Source organism: Carex rostrata, chromosome 27, assembly GCF_964058835.1.
Source record: "Carex rostrata chromosome 27, lpCarRost1.2, whole genome shotgun sequence".
Classification (NCBI taxonomy): domain Eukaryota; kingdom Viridiplantae; phylum Streptophyta; class Magnoliopsida; order Poales; family Cyperaceae; genus Carex; species Carex rostrata.
In genome coordinates, this window is record NC_135944.1 from 2,585,264 (window position 1) to 2,602,800 (window position 17,537).

General features: G+C 33.8%; 1 protein-coding gene and 1 pseudogene across 2 annotated transcripts; one reads left to right on the plus strand and one right to left on the minus strand.

Annotated features, from left to right (window-relative positions):
• Nucleotides 1-7,466: 7,466 nt before the first annotated feature.
• Nucleotides 7,467-9,233, minus strand: LOC144545122 (flavonol 3-O-glucosyltransferase UGT89B1 pseudogene; annotated as a pseudogene). Its single transcript, XR_013508390.1, has one exon. The product of XR_013508390.1 is annotated as a flavonol 3-O-glucosyltransferase UGT89B1 pseudogene (transcript).
• Nucleotides 9,234-13,093: 3,860 nt separating this feature from the next.
• Nucleotides 13,094-17,261, plus strand: LOC144545135 (putative indole-3-pyruvate monooxygenase YUCCA11). The gene is made up of 4 exons (XM_078293720.1): nt 13,094-13,794; nt 14,417-14,650; nt 16,586-16,708; nt 16,823-17,261. Exons 1-4 carry the CDS (start codon nt 13,156-13,158, stop codon nt 17,015-17,017), a joined length of 1,191 nt encoding a protein of 396 aa, XP_078149846.1. The 5' UTR covers nt 13,094-13,155; the 3' UTR covers nt 17,018-17,261.
• The last annotated feature ends 276 nt before the right edge of the window (nt 17,262-17,537 follow it).

The following is a 17,537-nucleotide window of genomic DNA, read 5'->3' on the forward strand; positions in this document are numbered from 1 at the left end:
GTAAAATTTGATCCGCAAGTACATTTTTATATATCCATCATGTTGAACGGTTTGGATTGACTATTTGGACTTTAAAATTATAGAGTATAATCCGGTGTTACCAAAAATGGTGTAATTGGATCCCTCCTCATATATATATATATATAGAGAGAGAGAGAGAGAGATGGGCTATGGTGCATTACAATGCATGGAGGAGTTTGTGCATTGGACCATAAATCTAAAATTCAAAATTCAAATAACCGATCTAAACCATTCATCTTGTTCTCCATATTAATATGTGCTTGGAGACCAAATTTTACATTTTTCTGAATTTTTTTACTATTTATTAAGTATTTTACAAAATTGTTGATCCAACGGTAGCTGCTGATTTTACTGTTTTGTTAAGCCACCGTTGGATCAACAATTTTGTAAAATACTTAATAAATAGTAAAAAAATTCAGAAAAATGTAAAATTTGGTCTCCAAGCACATATTAATATAGAGAACAAGATGAACGGTTTGGATCTGTCATTTGTATTTTGAATTTTAGATTTATGGTTCAATGCACAAACTCCTCCATGCATTGCAATGCACCATAGCCCATCTCTCTCTCTCTCTCTCTCTCTATATATATATATATATAAGAGAGCTCCAATACCTTATGCATTTCATACCTCATCATACCTTGTATTTTATATCTCGTTTCAATGTCCAAACTGTCGATCCGAACAGCTCAACATGATATCCATACTAAAATTTACTTGGAGATGAAATTTTATAATTTTTGGAAATATTTTACTGCTTTCATGATAGGTTGTAAATTAAAGATATGTTGTAAACTAATTGTTCTCATAAATTAACAACATATATATTTAGGTTTTATAATTTGGAATACTTAAATTGTTATTTTTAAGTATCCATGTTATTCGTCACGGTAATTTAATATGCACCTTTAATTTACTTTGATTTTAGGTTATAACTAATTAATTGAAACGTTCATAATAAAATCTAACTGTTCCGACTCGGATTTTAAATTACTTATTATAATAATAATAATAATAATAATAAGGTCCATTATAGTAATTATACGATAAAAAAACGTTACTTAATTAAGACTTTTATTTTAATACATGTAGAAACGCGTTTGTTTATCTAATTGTCCTAATTAATTAACAGTCATATATTTAGAACTTGAATTAAAAATTGTAAATATTATTTTATTTACTTATGTGACGAGAAGTATGTTGTTGATTAGTTGTTAATTAAAATTCTATTTATTACGTACCCAATTAAGATTGCGTTTGTTTATTAAATCAACTAATTGATTATCACTTTTAAAAATCGTATCTTTTAAAGTTTAAGTTACATGTGTTATTTTATTCTACTTAAGCGACGAAATCCGATATTTAATTATTAACCTAATGATACCGATTGTTCGTCGTTTTGTAAATACGTATAAAATAAATACTTGTGTTGTTAATTAATTGTCTTTATTAATTGACAACGTATAAAATTATGTTTTCGAAACTAAAACTTTGTAACGCAAATTTTTATTTAACTATGGGTTGGGTGTTTTTAAGTCTAAAATCGATGCCTTATTTTTAAGTCCAATCGGATTATTTACTATATGCTCAAATTATATTATGAGCTAATCATCGAGGCATCAATTCTAAACAAGTCTAATCATTTCCCGAGCTATTTAAGTTTACGTAAGCATTCGATTAAAATCGATGCCTTATTTTTAAATCCTAAATTTTGCAAAAGCCCACACTCATTATTTCTTTTTAGATTCCATTTCGGCCCAATCAATTTATCAATTTCAGTTTGGCCCAATTTAATAATTTAGGCCCAACTCATCTTATTTATTTTACTTGGCCCAATTCAATACATTAAGCCCAATTCAATAATTTCACTCAATTTCGACCGAACTACTCATAATTCAAAAATCCCAATTTACAATTTAGTCCTCTAATTTAGGAAAATTACCACAAGTCAAGAATTTTGTAATAACACCCCTTAATCTTACACAATTTCTCCACATACCCCCTTTTATATTTCATTTACCAGAATCGCAACAGACAAGGAAAACCACACTGGTACCGATCTGGTACCAGTTACCAGTCACAACAACAGAGGGCATATAAAAGGGGAGTCGAGCAATTCGATCGAGTGGGGAAAATCAAAAACTCACACCCGATATTTATCAATCAATTCTACAAATCATTTCGATATAAATTCACCAGTCACAACAACAGAGGGCATATAAAAGGGGAGTCGAGCAATTCGATCGAGTGGGGAAAATCAAAAACTCACACCCGATATTTATCAATCAATTCTACAAATCATTTCGATATAAATTCACAGCAACACTCGAAACGAATATTGAACAATTCAAAGAGGGGTTTGGCCCGTGTCCAATTAATCGATTCAATCATAACACATTCAAGCAACGAGAACAAGCAACATCTAACCAAAAGGCACAATCGACATACACAACAGAAAATTAAATGATGGTGCTCAAATATTTCATTTAGGGTCTGTCAAATACCATGTTCTGTAACATGTATTTATGTAATTAAAATGATAACTCATTTGTCTATGGTCTGTAAAACTTAACCATCATTTAATCCACATACTGACCTTTTTACGGTCAATTAGTGTTCCTGCTAATTGCCACGGTTAGAGACTATTAAGAGTATTTATCATCTATATTATGAAGTTCTACAATTTCGAGTCATGAACTCGAAATGATTCATAAATATGATAAATTTCAAGGAACAAAATGATATATTTATTAATTATTCAATTCATGAACAAAAAATATATAATACTATTATCCTATGATTGACTTTTAGATTATTACACTAACACTTACTCACTTAGATCTCCAGAATTGTTATGTCTAAGCCTACTAAATGAGCCGGGCCGGCTCATGGGATTTGACCTAGACTCTTGAATGAGTCAAATTGAGTTGAGCCCAAGCTCAGCCCAAACTCGAAATAAATCTCTAATTCCTTAGCGAGTCGATCCAATCCCGATCCGAGCCGAGCTACCCATTGGATCAAACCATTCCTTCCTTCACTTCTCCCTGTCGAAGCTCTGTGGCTGGCTTCGTCGCTCTCTCGCTCTCCAGCCTCCACCTGCTCTCTCGCTCCGTCGCTCTCCAGTTTCCATCTTCAGGTGCTCTCTCTCTCTCTCTCTCTCTCTCTCTGAGCTTTTCTTTTTTGATGTGAGTTAATTAGTTTGGAAGAAAAGCCAATCAGCACTTAAAGTTTCAAATGATATGCAGAAACTAATTCAAATTGAACCCAACCAAGAAATTAAAAGTGAGACTAGATTTCTAATTTGAAATTGCTAGTTTCAATTGAACCATCCCAAATCAGGGGGTGTTAGAAAACGAGAATTGTGCTTGACAGAAAATTGAATGCTAGTTTCAATTGTGTTTGACAGAAAACGAGAACTGTTCATTTCAGAAAATTGTGCTTGACAGTAACTAAACTATCATTGAAAGTGTTGGGGACTAATTGAATTAAGCAAGAAGCTTAGAAATTGATAGAGTGCAATAGATGCGGGTCTTGATTGAGCCAAATGAAGTTCATAGCCTATATCAGACATTCTTTAGCATGTCCGTGTTTCTTAGGGTCTCGAATGATTTTTTTTAATATAAACATGAACTGTGTTATTATGCTAATTGCTTAATAGTTGATTCGGTTGTATTGATTGTAGGATTTTTCTTCCTTTGATGATTGAGCAGTAGAGGTAATGCTTAATCTATGTTGAAGAAAGATTTTGCATCAATTCCTGTTGTTATGAGGTAGCATCCAATAGAAGCCCGATTAATCAGTTGTTCATACACTGCCTTTTTGAAGAATATTTCTGTGATTTTTCGTTGAAGCTAGTAAGTTTTCACCAAGAGGTGCAAATTGATATTTAATTAAATTTATCAAACATTGGAGATGTATTTCAGTGCTTGACAGAAAGTTGAATGCTAGTTTCAATTGTGCTTGACAGAAAACGAGAATTATGCTTGACAGAAAACGAGAACAGTTCATTTCAGAAAAGGTAGGACCTAACACTTAGCCTTATATCATATAGAAATAATTGGTTTCTGAGAAATTTTGTTTCTGAGAGATTAATTGGTTTTAATCAACAAAAGGAATATACAATCTGGTCTGATAAATTTTGACATATACCCATCACAAATACATCATTACTTATTTGTTAATTGCAGCTATTGAGAGCATCTTTATTGGAAATACCAGCAAAGCATGAGAAACAGATAGGATCTCTTCAGGAAAAGGGTAATTAAATTGTTGACTTCTAATTTTAGCTGATGATCCCCGACTTTCTGCGACTTAGGTTTTATTGGTAGCAAAGTGAAATTTTGTTTCTGACTTAGGTTTTTTCATATACTCTTAACAACAGGTCTCAACAACAGTTACTGTGAATGAAGCTATAACGGGCTTGAAGTCTTCTTTCAGTTTCACAAGTGAATTGGAGAGGAAGGTGACTGAGCAAACCTGATTGCCTTTCTTCATTTAGTTAGCTGTGTTGTTAATCAACAGTATGTACTATATTGGGTGGAATAGTTTCCATTGAAGCCTAATAATAAAATAAGAAGATTTTCGTTGGGGCCCAATTCAGATAATTAGAAGTGATGATTTGGTGTTAATTGATTAATTTCCATCACATCCCTCTCTTTCTCAACAAAATTATTACACTATATATACCTGATTCATCTCTTCCATTGTCACATTTGAAAAGATACCATATAAATGTTGAAAATTAATTAAAATTGATTAAAGCATGTACGAATCAGTTTTTACAGGCATAAAAGCTGCATGGGTTATTTTGGGCATTGGTTATTTTAAGCATAGTTATTTTCGGACTAGTTAGCGTAGTGGTTAGTTATTTTTAGCCTGTTGTGTAGTGGGTGCTTAATTTAGAGAGTTGTGGGCCGGTGTCTATTTTAGAAACATTGTACTGTTATAAATATTGTAGAACTCTATGTAATGGAGTAAGAGAGAAAGGAAATAAAGCGTTGTTTCTATTCAGAAAAATATTTTTCTCTCTTCAATCCTTTGCATACTGGCACAAAGCAGTGCAGTATTGCTAAGTTTATCCCAACAAAATGGTATCAGAGCCAAGTTCGGTGGGCAAGCAATTGAAGGCAGAGTCAATTTGCAATTGATGGTAGAGTCAATTGGTGTGCAACCTTGAAGAATTGCAGCAGCAACAATGGCTAAAGAAGCATTGACAACCTTGAAGACGGCATTTCAGGAAAGTTCTCGAGTTGTGGCTATCAAATGGCAAATCCTACACGGAGATTTGTTGCTTATGAAAATAGAAGAATCAATGCAGTTTTTTCTAGTGAAGAGTCACAATCACATGGAGACAACATCTTAGAGAAAACTATGGTGAAAAAGGTGTTGAGAAGCGTAGCACCGAAATTTGATCACATGGTGGCAACAGTTGAAGAATCAAAGGATGTTTCAACCTATTCCTTTCATGAACTGATGGGATCACTGCAGACCCATGAAGCAAAGTTTAGATCAAAGGAGAAAGACGATGAAAAGACGTTCTACAGAAAGGGGGAGTCCTCTCAAGGCAGAGGTGGACGTGGCCATTGTAGATTTGGCGAGTTTGAGTTTCAGCACGGCAAAAAGATGTCCAGTGCTTCCAGCAGAACAGATATGGCTGTGTGCAAGCCGATTGTTTCAGAAAACAGAGGGAGGAACAAAAAGCAAGCTGCGAAGAAGAAAGGCAAGAGCAATCCATGCTTTTCATGGCATATACAGAAGGTGGAAGGCAAAGATCCACAATCTTTGAAGAAGCAGTAGGAAATGAAACATGGCATCAAGCATTGCAAGAAGAATTGTGTAGCAACAAAATGGAGATCAAGCGTGCAAGTTCTGAAGAATAGAAGGTTGATATTTTACTGAAGGCATTGCCAAAAGAAAAGTGTGAAGAATTCAGAATCAAACTTGATATAATCAATTTTGAATTAAGGGGGAGTGTTGAAAATTAATTAAAATTGATTAAAGCATGTACGAATCAGTTTTTACAGGCATAAAAGCTGCATGGGTTATTTTGGGCATTGGTTATTTTAAGCATAGTTATTTTCGGACTAGTTAGCGTAGTGGTTAGTTATTTTTAGCCTGTTGTGTAGTGGGTGCTTAATTTAGAGAGTTGTGGGCCGGTGTCTATTTTAGAAACATTGTACTGTTATAAATATTGTAGAACTCTATGTAATGGAGTAAGAGAGAAAGGAAATAAAGCGTTGTTTCTATTCAGAAAAATATTTTTCTCTCTTCAATCCTTTGCATACTGGCACAAAGCAATGCAGTATTGCTGAGTTTATCCCAACAGTTAAAGCACAATTATATGAGATATAAATGGAGATCAATTCCTCTCAACTTGATCTGCCCCTTACTAGACGTACAACATAAATCTTGTATGTTAAATAAATGTAGCCAATTGAGTAACCTCCAAATTTTAAACCAAGCTTATCTAGTTTGACTACCAAACATCATTGATTCTCATGGATTTTAATTAACATTTCATTTCTAATTCCTTAGGGTTTTGTGTCTCTAATTCATGATTGTTTGTTGTTTTTGAATTCTGGTTATTTGTTGTTTTTAAATTTATAGGTTGTTTAGTTTACTGTTATAATTTGAACTTATTTGTTATTTTTGGATTTTTGGCATCTCTGAAAACTTTGATTTGTAATATTATAGAAATTATTTTTCTTTAAATCTACCTTTGTTTCATTTAAAACTCAATTAAATTTGCTGCAGTTATGCATGAAAAAGAAGTTTGTGGAATTCATGTTTGAAAAGAGTCCAAATGATTTAATACCTATACTTTACAAGAGATTTAGCTCAAAAATTTATTCGATACAAGGTTCAGCAAGCATGAACATCAACATCAGTTAATTAAACGAAATATCTTTTCGACCAAATTTTAAAATAATTATGTTACCGAATTGGTACAACAAGCTAATGTTAGTACATGCCTTTGAAATATATTACAATTTATTGAGTTTGAGCTGAGTTTTGAGTTTGGGCCGAGTTTGGGCTGAGTACGGGCCGAGCCTAAAGAGTCTAATGAAGCGAGCCGAGTCGGGCTTTACTCTTCAAAGTTGAGCCAAGCTGAGCCAGGTTTTAATGAAAGAATGAATGAACTGGGTCGAGTTTTGAGCGAGTTACTGCTCATTAGCAGGCCTAGTTATGTCTCTCCTCTACCCACAATTATTCTTCTTACTCCGTTAGATTTCCATTGTTGTTGCGGCTCTCCATCTCCATCTAAGAATATCCTTCTTACTCCGTTGAATCTCCAAAATATTCTTGCTCCCCACCTCCTTCCACGACACTCTTTCTTACTCAGTCAGTAAGTAATTCATTATGCCACTAAAAAATGTAGCAGTCAAGCTAAAAAATAGTAAATTATAAAAAAAAAAATTATTTAAAAAAAAAAAGATGATTAAGCTTGACAGCTTGAGTTGTTTCTCAATTAAAACAGAATTATAAACGTAGACAAATATTTTGTACAATACATACACAAAAGCGTACACAAAGATTTTGAACAGACCCTATGGGAAGTCGACGACGTCACTGACCTAAAACATAATTTCGTTCAGGCATTTTCAGAAACACTCATACATGAAATAATCAAACACCGCCAGGGCAGCTCAATTCTATAGATTTCATTCAGGCCTTTTCTCAAACACTAAAACGTAATACCATTGGTGCCCCTCAGCTCACATTCCTTTCAGCTTCCATAGCTCATGCACCAGCTCATCGAGATCCTTAGAAGAGCTTCCTCCTTCCCTCACTGCCTCAGCTGCCGTCATTTGCATCTCCCTCGACCGCTCCCTGATGGCATTCCCTCTCTCCCCCATTATTGCTTCTGCCATGACCGTCGCCAATGCATCATCCTCTTGTGGGGGCACAAAACCTTCCCATGCATTCATTGCCACACCCGCCTCCTCCACCAGCAGTTTTGCATTCACGTACTGGTCAGAAGTCATTGGCCACGTCAGCATTGATACTCCGGCTGCTACAGATTCCGATATAGAGTTCCACCCGCAGTGCGTCAGGAACCATCCCACTGCCCCATGCCTCAGGATCGCCACCTGGGGAGCCCACCCCTTTATGATCATGCCTTTGTGATTGTGAGCCGTCCTCTCCGCAAAGCCCTCAGGTATAACCGTGCTTTCTAGCACGACCCATATAAATTGAACCCCACTTTTCTCCAGTGCAGCAGCAAGTGAGGTCGCTAGCTGTGATGTGACCATTGCCTGGCTGCCAAAACAAATGTACAGTACCGATCCCTCTTGACATTTGTCAAGCCACGTCGTCACATCAAAAGAAGAGACTGTGTTGGCCCCCCCACGGTCCTGTACTCCATCACTTGGTGCCAGGGGCCCCACTGCCCAGACCCGCTGATACCCCAAATCCTCCAATGGATTTTCCATGTAGGCCCCCTCAAGTTCCTTAAAGGTGTTCGATATAATATCCCAGCTCTTTAAGTTCAACAAGAAATTTCGCTTCACCGATTCACTAACCTCATCTCCCTCTACATAGGTCCTGTACAACATGGAGAGCTTGTTCCATTCATACGATGGAGCTTTGGGTATACCCGGAAACGAAACAACATACTTATTATCAGTCGGGTCGGGTCGTTGTGGCATTAGACGGAAGAGAGAATGCAGAACTGATGTCCCGAGAACACCAGATGGAGTAAAAACGATTCGAGGGATGCCAAGTTTCTCGGCTAAGGTTTGCGTCCACCCATGAAAGAAATCTGAAATAATTGCTGTGACAGGATGATGTGATTGGGACTGAATCCATTCAAGAAGGGGATCATAGAGGCCGGTAACAGTGTGCATTAAAGTAAGGACGCTGGCAGGAGGCAGTCCCTTGATGTTCTCAATGCCAGGAGAAATGGTAGGGTTGGAAGGAAAGGGAAGGGAGAGGGTTTGAATGGAAGGGGACTTAGAGAGGAGAGGGGCGAGAAGAGGGAGATTTGATGGGGTTACAACGATTGTGAGAGAATGTTTTCGGAGGGAGAGGAGGTGCGCTAAGTCGAGAAGTGGAGGGATATGGCCTTGTGCCGGGAAGGGGACTAGGAGGATATGTGCTTCCATTGCTGGGTTTGTTTGGTTTGTGTCTCCCGTTGCAAAATCAGTAACAGAGTTTGACAGGTCAAAAGAGTAACATGAGGAATGAGAGAGTGGGAAAATTTGATACGCAATTAGATTTAGATATAAGGAGAAGAAACTTGGGAGCTGATCAAGAAGGTTGCTTTATTTTTTTTCTTATTCGACAAATGAATTATTCAACCACTCAGAAGACTCACAAATTGCTGAAGAGCTAGGTACTGCATTATTTATGGCAGATTCCAGGCATCAAGTGTTCACACTTGCTACTATCAAGTCTTTCAAAAAAAAAAAAAAGTGTTCACACTTCACATTATTTGATTGGTGCGCAACAGTCACGAATTGTTGAAGAGCAAAAAAAAATAATAATAAAAAGGGATTAGTTCGTTGGCATCTTTACTGGTGCATCCTGAGTTGATCATAGAGCCCCAAATTATTTGTATTGTTTTGTTATATAGTTGGAAATTACAGCATGGAATAATGGAGGGAACAAAGGACGGCTAACAACCTGTCACAATAATGCTACTCAATGGATACACTTTTAACTATTGAATCAAGGAAAATTTTAAGAAATAATTGTAAACAGAAAACAGGAACTTTGTATTTTAATTAACTAAATTGCTACATGTACCCCCACGTGTCCCTGTTGATGTCAAGATGAGTCATCATAACAACAAATTCTTATATCATTTTTTCTTTATGAGGTAAGATTTCATACATAACTATTCAATTATTTCTTTAGTATAAAAATAACTGGCAAGCTTTCCACTTTCAAATAATTAAAAAGGATCTTTCATCTGAATTTTGAACATGTGACGTATAGATCAATGATGGTTTCTCATCTTCATTTTTATTAATAAAACATTTGCACCAAATTCTCATTTATTTAGTTATTTAACTAGAATCTTTAACAAGATATATAATTATTGCCTTTTAAAAATCAATATTTAGTGCAAATTTTCGTATGAGAATATTAACAAGTAATGCCGATTATTACGTATAGAAATTAAAAAAGAATTTAGAATGCACCTTATTTTGATGAATTTAATGAAAGGTAATGGAAATATAAATTATTACTTTATTATAATTAATTTATCCTAACTCCTCTCTCTGTTTTTTAGTTATAACAAAAAAAAAAATAATAATAATAATAATAATACGTACTTTGTTACAATGTATAATAACCCAAAAGAGTTGATCTTCCAAGAAGCCAGTTTGATTTTCAAAAATTTAAAACGATAATGACATGTATATTAAAAGACGAAGATATATATGTTGCAAATTAATTCAATATCTTAATAAGAAAAAAATTGAAAATATTTTTTAATGTGCAATAAATTACTCATTAGTTAGAATCTTTGAACATTTATTTCTGCATCAATTGTGGCATAAATTTGACTTCTATGAAAATTGCTCATGAATTATTTCATAATTTTAAATTTGTTATGCTAGAATGTAATTTAACTTGAGCGAGATGTCCTCAAGACTGTAAAACAATATACAAACACCATTAATTAATTTTTAAAACAATAAAGAAAATTAAAAACTAACACAATTGAGCCGGAGGTGCAAAAGGCTCGGCTTTGAGAGGGAGAGACGGAGACAAAGAGAGAGAGAGGGAGACGAAGGAGAGGGAGAGACAGAGAGAGAGACGGAGGTCTAAGGATTTGAGAGGGAGAGAGAGAGATGCTAAGTTGAAAATGAGAGACGCGAAATGAAAATAAGAACCCTAAGCAGGGTATATAGGGAGTTATCAGGATCGGTTATTTTGAAATAATCGATTCTGATTATTTTTAGGATCGGTTATTTTAAACAACCGATCCTAATTGTGCATACGTTAGGATCGGTTCTTTATACAACCGATCATAATGGTAATTATCTAATCATAACCGTTTTTTCACTTATCGGACGGTATGAAAGTTTGGTATTTACTAATCACACAATGCATGTACAACAATACATATAAAAAAAATTCAATTTTTTTTAACATCTTATATAGCCAAATAATACTTTACATGTCATTTTTTATAGACTTAATTCCATCATTATATGCCCCTTCAAATTTAGAAAATATTTCGGACCGTTCATTTTCACACGAGAAATTAACAGTCGATCTGCAGTGAAATCATTCTAAATCTGTTTTAAAATAATCAAGAGAGAACATTGAACGTAACCAACCTAAAAGTTTAGAAATTTTATTATGTATGATCTTCGATCCAACACGAAGTGTTTATGGCCATACGATGCTTCAATTTTCGGTCAATTAGATGGATGGGTTACTAAAAACAAATTTTGATCAAAATTGGATGCAAGACAATAAATGCGTTGCTATTTAATTTAAACGGTTTCGATCGACCAACGGACGACGTTTGTCTTTGTTCTTTCATTAACTCACCCAACAAGAATTGATGTTCTATGGTCATGCATGTTTAACAAGATAATTTATTAAAAAAAATTATTTTTAGAAATAATTTGTAAGATACAATAATTTATAAGATAATTTTTAAGATAATTTATTACCTTTTTATATTCTAATTTATAAGATAAATTTTATGAAATAATTTATCAGATATTTATAAGGTTATTTATTAAAATAATTTATAAATAATGTTAAAATAAATTTTAAGATAAAATAATTTACAAAATAATTTTTAAGAAGTAATCTTATTTAAGATTTCTTATTAAAATAATTTATTAAAACAATTTATAAAATAATTTTTAATATGTAATTTATTTTTAAAAAAATTATAAGAATTTTTTTAAGAAAAATTAAACATCTGGATCGGTTATATAAATACAACCAATCCATATACTTATTTTTATTTTTTTTAAATGAATAAAAATGCAAGATCGGTTCTTATTATAATAACCGATCCAGATAACTATCTGGATCGGTTCTTTGTTAACAACCGATCCAGATAGTTATCTGAATCGGTTATTATAATAAGAACCGATCTTGTATTTTTATTCATTTAAAAAAATTTAAAATAAGTATCAAGATCGGTTGTTAACAAGGAACCAATCCAGATGTTTAATTTTTCTTAAAAATTATTTTAAAATAAATTACATCTTAAAAATTATTTTATAAATTGTTTTAATATATTATTTTAATAAGAAATCTTAAAACATATTATGACATAAAAAAACCGATCCAATATTATCAAGATCGGTTTTTACAAACAACCGATCCTAATAGTTCATTAATTAGGATCAGTTGTTTATAAAAACTGATCCTGATACTATCAGGATCAGTTGTTCTAAACAACGGATCCTAATAGTTGAACTATTAGGATCGGTTTTGTGTTAGAACGGATCCTGATATTATCAGAATCGGTGTTTATAAATTACCGATCCTGATAGTTCACAAATTAGGATCGGTTGAGTAAAAAACCCGATCTGATTAGTTTTTCATATCGATTTTGATCCAGATAGATATTAGTATCAGTTGTTTTATATTGCCAATCTAGATAGATATTAGTATCAGTTGTTTTATATTGCCAATCCAGATAGGCCGATCCTGATTCCTGTTTTTCCACTAGTGAAAAATAGTGAGAATCGGGAATCATGATGCGGCCTGAATAAAGCAGACTCGCGATGCGGCAAAAATTGAAATCTTTGATCTTCCTCTTTTCTTTCTTTCTAACATATCCGGGTTTTTTTTTTTTTTTTTTTTTATGCTACTCATAAAGGTAGGTCTGGGACAATTTTGTATGTTTGCAACGTTTTTTTTTTCTTGTTTATGTATGGTGTTGTATTATTTTTATAGTAGAACAAATGTCACTATCAATCTATTTATGTTGAGTCTGCATCATCATTATATTTTGTTGTATTTTTAGACTAATTCAATATTATTGTTAGGTTACCAACGACTCATTTATTGAATAAAATATGAAATAAAAATTATTAGTAGCATCATCCACAATTTATTTTACCTGCACATCTCTAACCTTTAAATTAACCTTAATTGAGCTTGAAAGGATAAATTTCTTAAGAAACAAAGAAAAAGGTGAAACAAAAATGGAAGAGAAAGGAAATGAGTGCCAACATCAACAAGAGGAGCTAGTGCTAATAGTCGGGGCCGGCCCAGCAGGCCTGGCAGTAGCAGCCTGCCTAGCCGAACGAGCCATACCTAGCCTGATCCTCGAGAGGGACGATTGCATCGGCTCTCTCTGGCGCAAGAGGTCATACGACCGTCTCGGCTTGCACGTGGCCAAGAAATATTGCTCTCTCCCACACTTTCCACACTCCAAAACCACCCCGACCTACATGACCAAATCCGACTTCATCTCCTACCTCGACTCCTATGCAGAGCGGTTCCGTTTGCGGATCCGTTTCGGGCGCCGGGTGGAGTCGGCTCAGTATGACAACAAGTCGGGTCACTGGATTTTAAAGGCCAGGATTAATGGTGATATTTTGGAGGAGTATGTTGGGAGCTACCTAGTAGTGGCGACAGGGAAATATGATGCGAAGGTGGTGCCGGATATTAACGGGCTGGAGAGTTTTAAAGGGGTGGTGATCCACTCGAGTGAGTACCGGAACGGGTCTGTATTTAAAGGGAATGATGTGCTTGTCGTTGGATCGGGTAATTCAGGTATGGAGATAGCCATTGATCTGTTTGAAGCAGGGGCAAAGACTTCAGTCGTTGTTCGCAGCCCGGTAAGGAGATTACGTGTTTTGAATACTGTGTTTCACTGCTCTGATTGATGTTTAATTTCTCTAACTTGTTCTCTTTTGGAGTCTGGTCAATGCTTTGATTGAGCCGGTAGAATCTTTTTTATTTATTCAATTATTTACTTTTCCTAATCCACACTGTCAGAACTCAGAACATGGTCTTCAATATCATGATAATTAACCAACCAAGTAACACTGTAATTGAAAATGCTCATTTGCACCCAGATTAGTTCTATTTGTAGAATTTCTAGAACATATTTGATATTTTAGCGTTCACTTCGTTTAACATAAATGAAGTCCAATAATTACCCAAAACTAATATCCAAAATAATAGCAAGCAGAAATTGTACTTTATAGAATTATTTGAGATGTGAAACAACCTGTAGCTGTAAGAAATAATGCGTCTGGTAAGAGCTGTTGTCTCAAGCTGAACATGTATGCAAAAATAGTTGGTTATTTAATTTTGAATCCAATAATCTCTTATTTCACGTAATATGTTATAAAATAGATCAGAAGCCAGGAGAAATGAGTGATCTTTACATTATTTTTTTTCCAAATTTAAGGCTAGCTCTGGCATGATCGTTCTTCTATTTTTTGAATGTAACAGATCCATATCCTTACTAAAGAGATCGCCTTTCTTGCCATGCACCTGATGAACTATCTGCCAATGTCCATACTAGACCAGATTATTCTCTTTCTCTGTTATCTCAGGTTTGGCAACACTGCCAAGTACAATCTAAGAAGGCCTAATTTTGGTCCCTTCTACATGTTATTTTACAACCGTTTGCAACCAGTTATAGATGTCGGTGCTTATGACAGGATCAAGACCGGAGAAATTCAGGTGAATTTCTCTATGCATTGAATTAAATTTAGAATAATTATTTGAGTACCCGCACAGTACCTGCGCTACAGTACCCGTGCTACAGTATCCGCATTTAGAGGAATAATATATTATGGCTCTCACTAATTATTATTCTAAAATTTCAGCAGCACAATTTTTTTATGGTCCCCACTAATTATATAGTTTTCCTTTTACAATACCCGCACTCGCTCCTGCATCAACTTTTCTCTAACAAAAATAGTTGTCTTCATAAGAATAAATACTTCAGTGTATAGATATAAATACCAGTGATGTAAATAACGGTATGCGGTCGTCGGACGGACGGGGTACCACCAAGTGATTAATGGGTATGCGGCCGATTAATCAGAATTATGCGGACAATTTAACGTTTTTATTAAATTTATGTATATATATCATAATTTATTAAAAATAATTTATTTAACTCATTAAACTTATCAAATAAACTTAATTTAACTTAATTTCATTATTATAACATGGCACTATACTTATTTTTTTTTAAACAAAAGCACTTTACATGTGTCAGTACTAAGTAACACATTTATTTAATGAAAAATTAAATTCAAGAGTTAAACTTTTTTCAAATACTAATAACATATTATGTGAAAGAAATGAAACATTCCAACATAAAATCACTAAATTTAGTTTATAATAACAATTTAGTTTCATAAATGAATATGTCGTACTAATTGAAAAAATTACATCAGTAATTAGTAAGAAAAATATATGATAAATAAATAGAAGAAGAATTAATCAATTTTAAAATAAGTAAGATGAAAAAACATATATAAAAAAAATTTACAACACTGGTTTATAGAATTCAAAAAAAAAGTTTTGTTGAAAAAAAAATTACTGAAATTAGAATAAACGGGAATAAATAGGAATAAACGGGAATAATCGGCCGATTAATTAGTAAAACGACTGATTAATCGGTAAAACGGCCGATTAATCGGAAAAAACCACAAACATGCCTCCGTTAAGGGTATGCGTGACGGTTTGGCCACCGTCACCAATTAATCGGCCGTCACGGACATTTTTTACAACACTGATAAATACTTTCAATACTTAGATATTAATACTTTCAGTATCATATATAAAAAATACTTAGATATTTATACCTTCGTAGTTATAAATATTTAGAAGATAAGATATTAACACTTAAAAAAAAAATATTAATACTTTGATGCATAACTTGTTATGATTATCACTTTTCGAGTTCTCCAATCATCTCCGCGTCAGTCTTTCTCTAACATAAATAGTTGACCTTATATGTATTCAGTATATACGTATAAATACTTTCAATACATAGGTATTAATACTTTGAGTGTTATATGTAAAAAATACTTGCAAATATAGGTATAAATACTTGTACGGCGAGCTATAAATACTTGCGCGATGACGAGTCTAAAGGTATGTCATCATGAATCTCATTTGAAAGAAAAAAATTGTGTAGGTATTAATTAATAATTTAGAAAAAAATTAAAATTGTAGAGATTTTGCAGTTCCTACAGGAAGTTACATTTCTGCATTTAATTTTCGGTGGTCCCCCCATGGGCACAGTGCGGATACAGTATTGCGGGTACTATTATCTTCGTGATATAGTACCCGCACAATAAATAATTGTTCATCTCATAGCTTTAAATACTTCCGTACTTATGTATAAATACTTCCATGCATAGGTATTAATACTTCAATAAAAAAAAATCAAATTGTAGATTTTTTGCAATCCCTACAAAAAGTTACTTTTTCACATTTAATTTTCGGTGGTCCCCACTATAGGTACAGTGCGGGTACTGTTATCAGTTTTCTTAAATTTAAGATAATTAAAAAAAAATTCAAGTAATATTAGATTTCAAATATAAATACTTGCTTTATGAGAGAAACTGTTAATACAGATTAAGATTCACTTGTGTACAGGTTTTACCGTCTCTAACAAGCATAGAAGGAAACATAGTGACATTTTCTAATGGAAAGACACCTCACTTCGATGCGATTATCTTCGCTACAGGTTATCGAAGCACAATGTGGCAATGGCTTGAGGTACTCAAATCAACACACATATTTTGAAAGTTTCTTAAATTTTTGATAAAAAAACATGAAAAACTAAAGAGCTTTTATTTAATTGAATGATCAATTGTGGTTTTTGTATGTAAGACTGACGATCCGGGATTGGTTGGAGATGATGGCATGCCAAAAAGCAACTACCCCGACGCCTGGAAGGGGCACAACAACCTTTACTGCGTGGGTTTCCGCCTTAGAGCCCTCACTGGTATCTCAAAGGATGCTCTCCTCATAGCAAACGACATCAGCAATGACTACATTCTCTCCAAGAAATCTAATGTTATTTGATTCATGAGTTTTAAATCGAATTAAGAGATTGACATTATGTTCCAACCTCCTCCTTCTGGTCGTAGCTTGTGAGCACAAAATAAACAATGTAATGGGAATATTGTGTCAGTAGATTAGCAATCACAATGTATATATATATATAGAGAGAGAGAGTAATTAAGACTATCATATATTGTAATGTATAGATATTTTTGTACATTAGACTATAAATTATCGGATTCAAAGTTTAAATAATTGATTCAAACCGTTCATCTTGTTCTTTATATTAATATGTATTTGGAGACTAAATTTTAGTAAGGCGAAGTTGTGTTATTTTAAAATAAATATACTTATTATTTCCATCCAAGCTGCATCGGTCACTGGCGACTGGTGTTGCTTTCCTTTATTCCATCCTCTTAGTCTTAGCTCTTCTTTTGTTATTATCCTTTTTCTCTTGTACACACATCTCGAAACAATTCAATGACTGGATTTCAAAAAACAGGAATAGCAGGAACACTGTTCATGCACAAGAATAATAGTA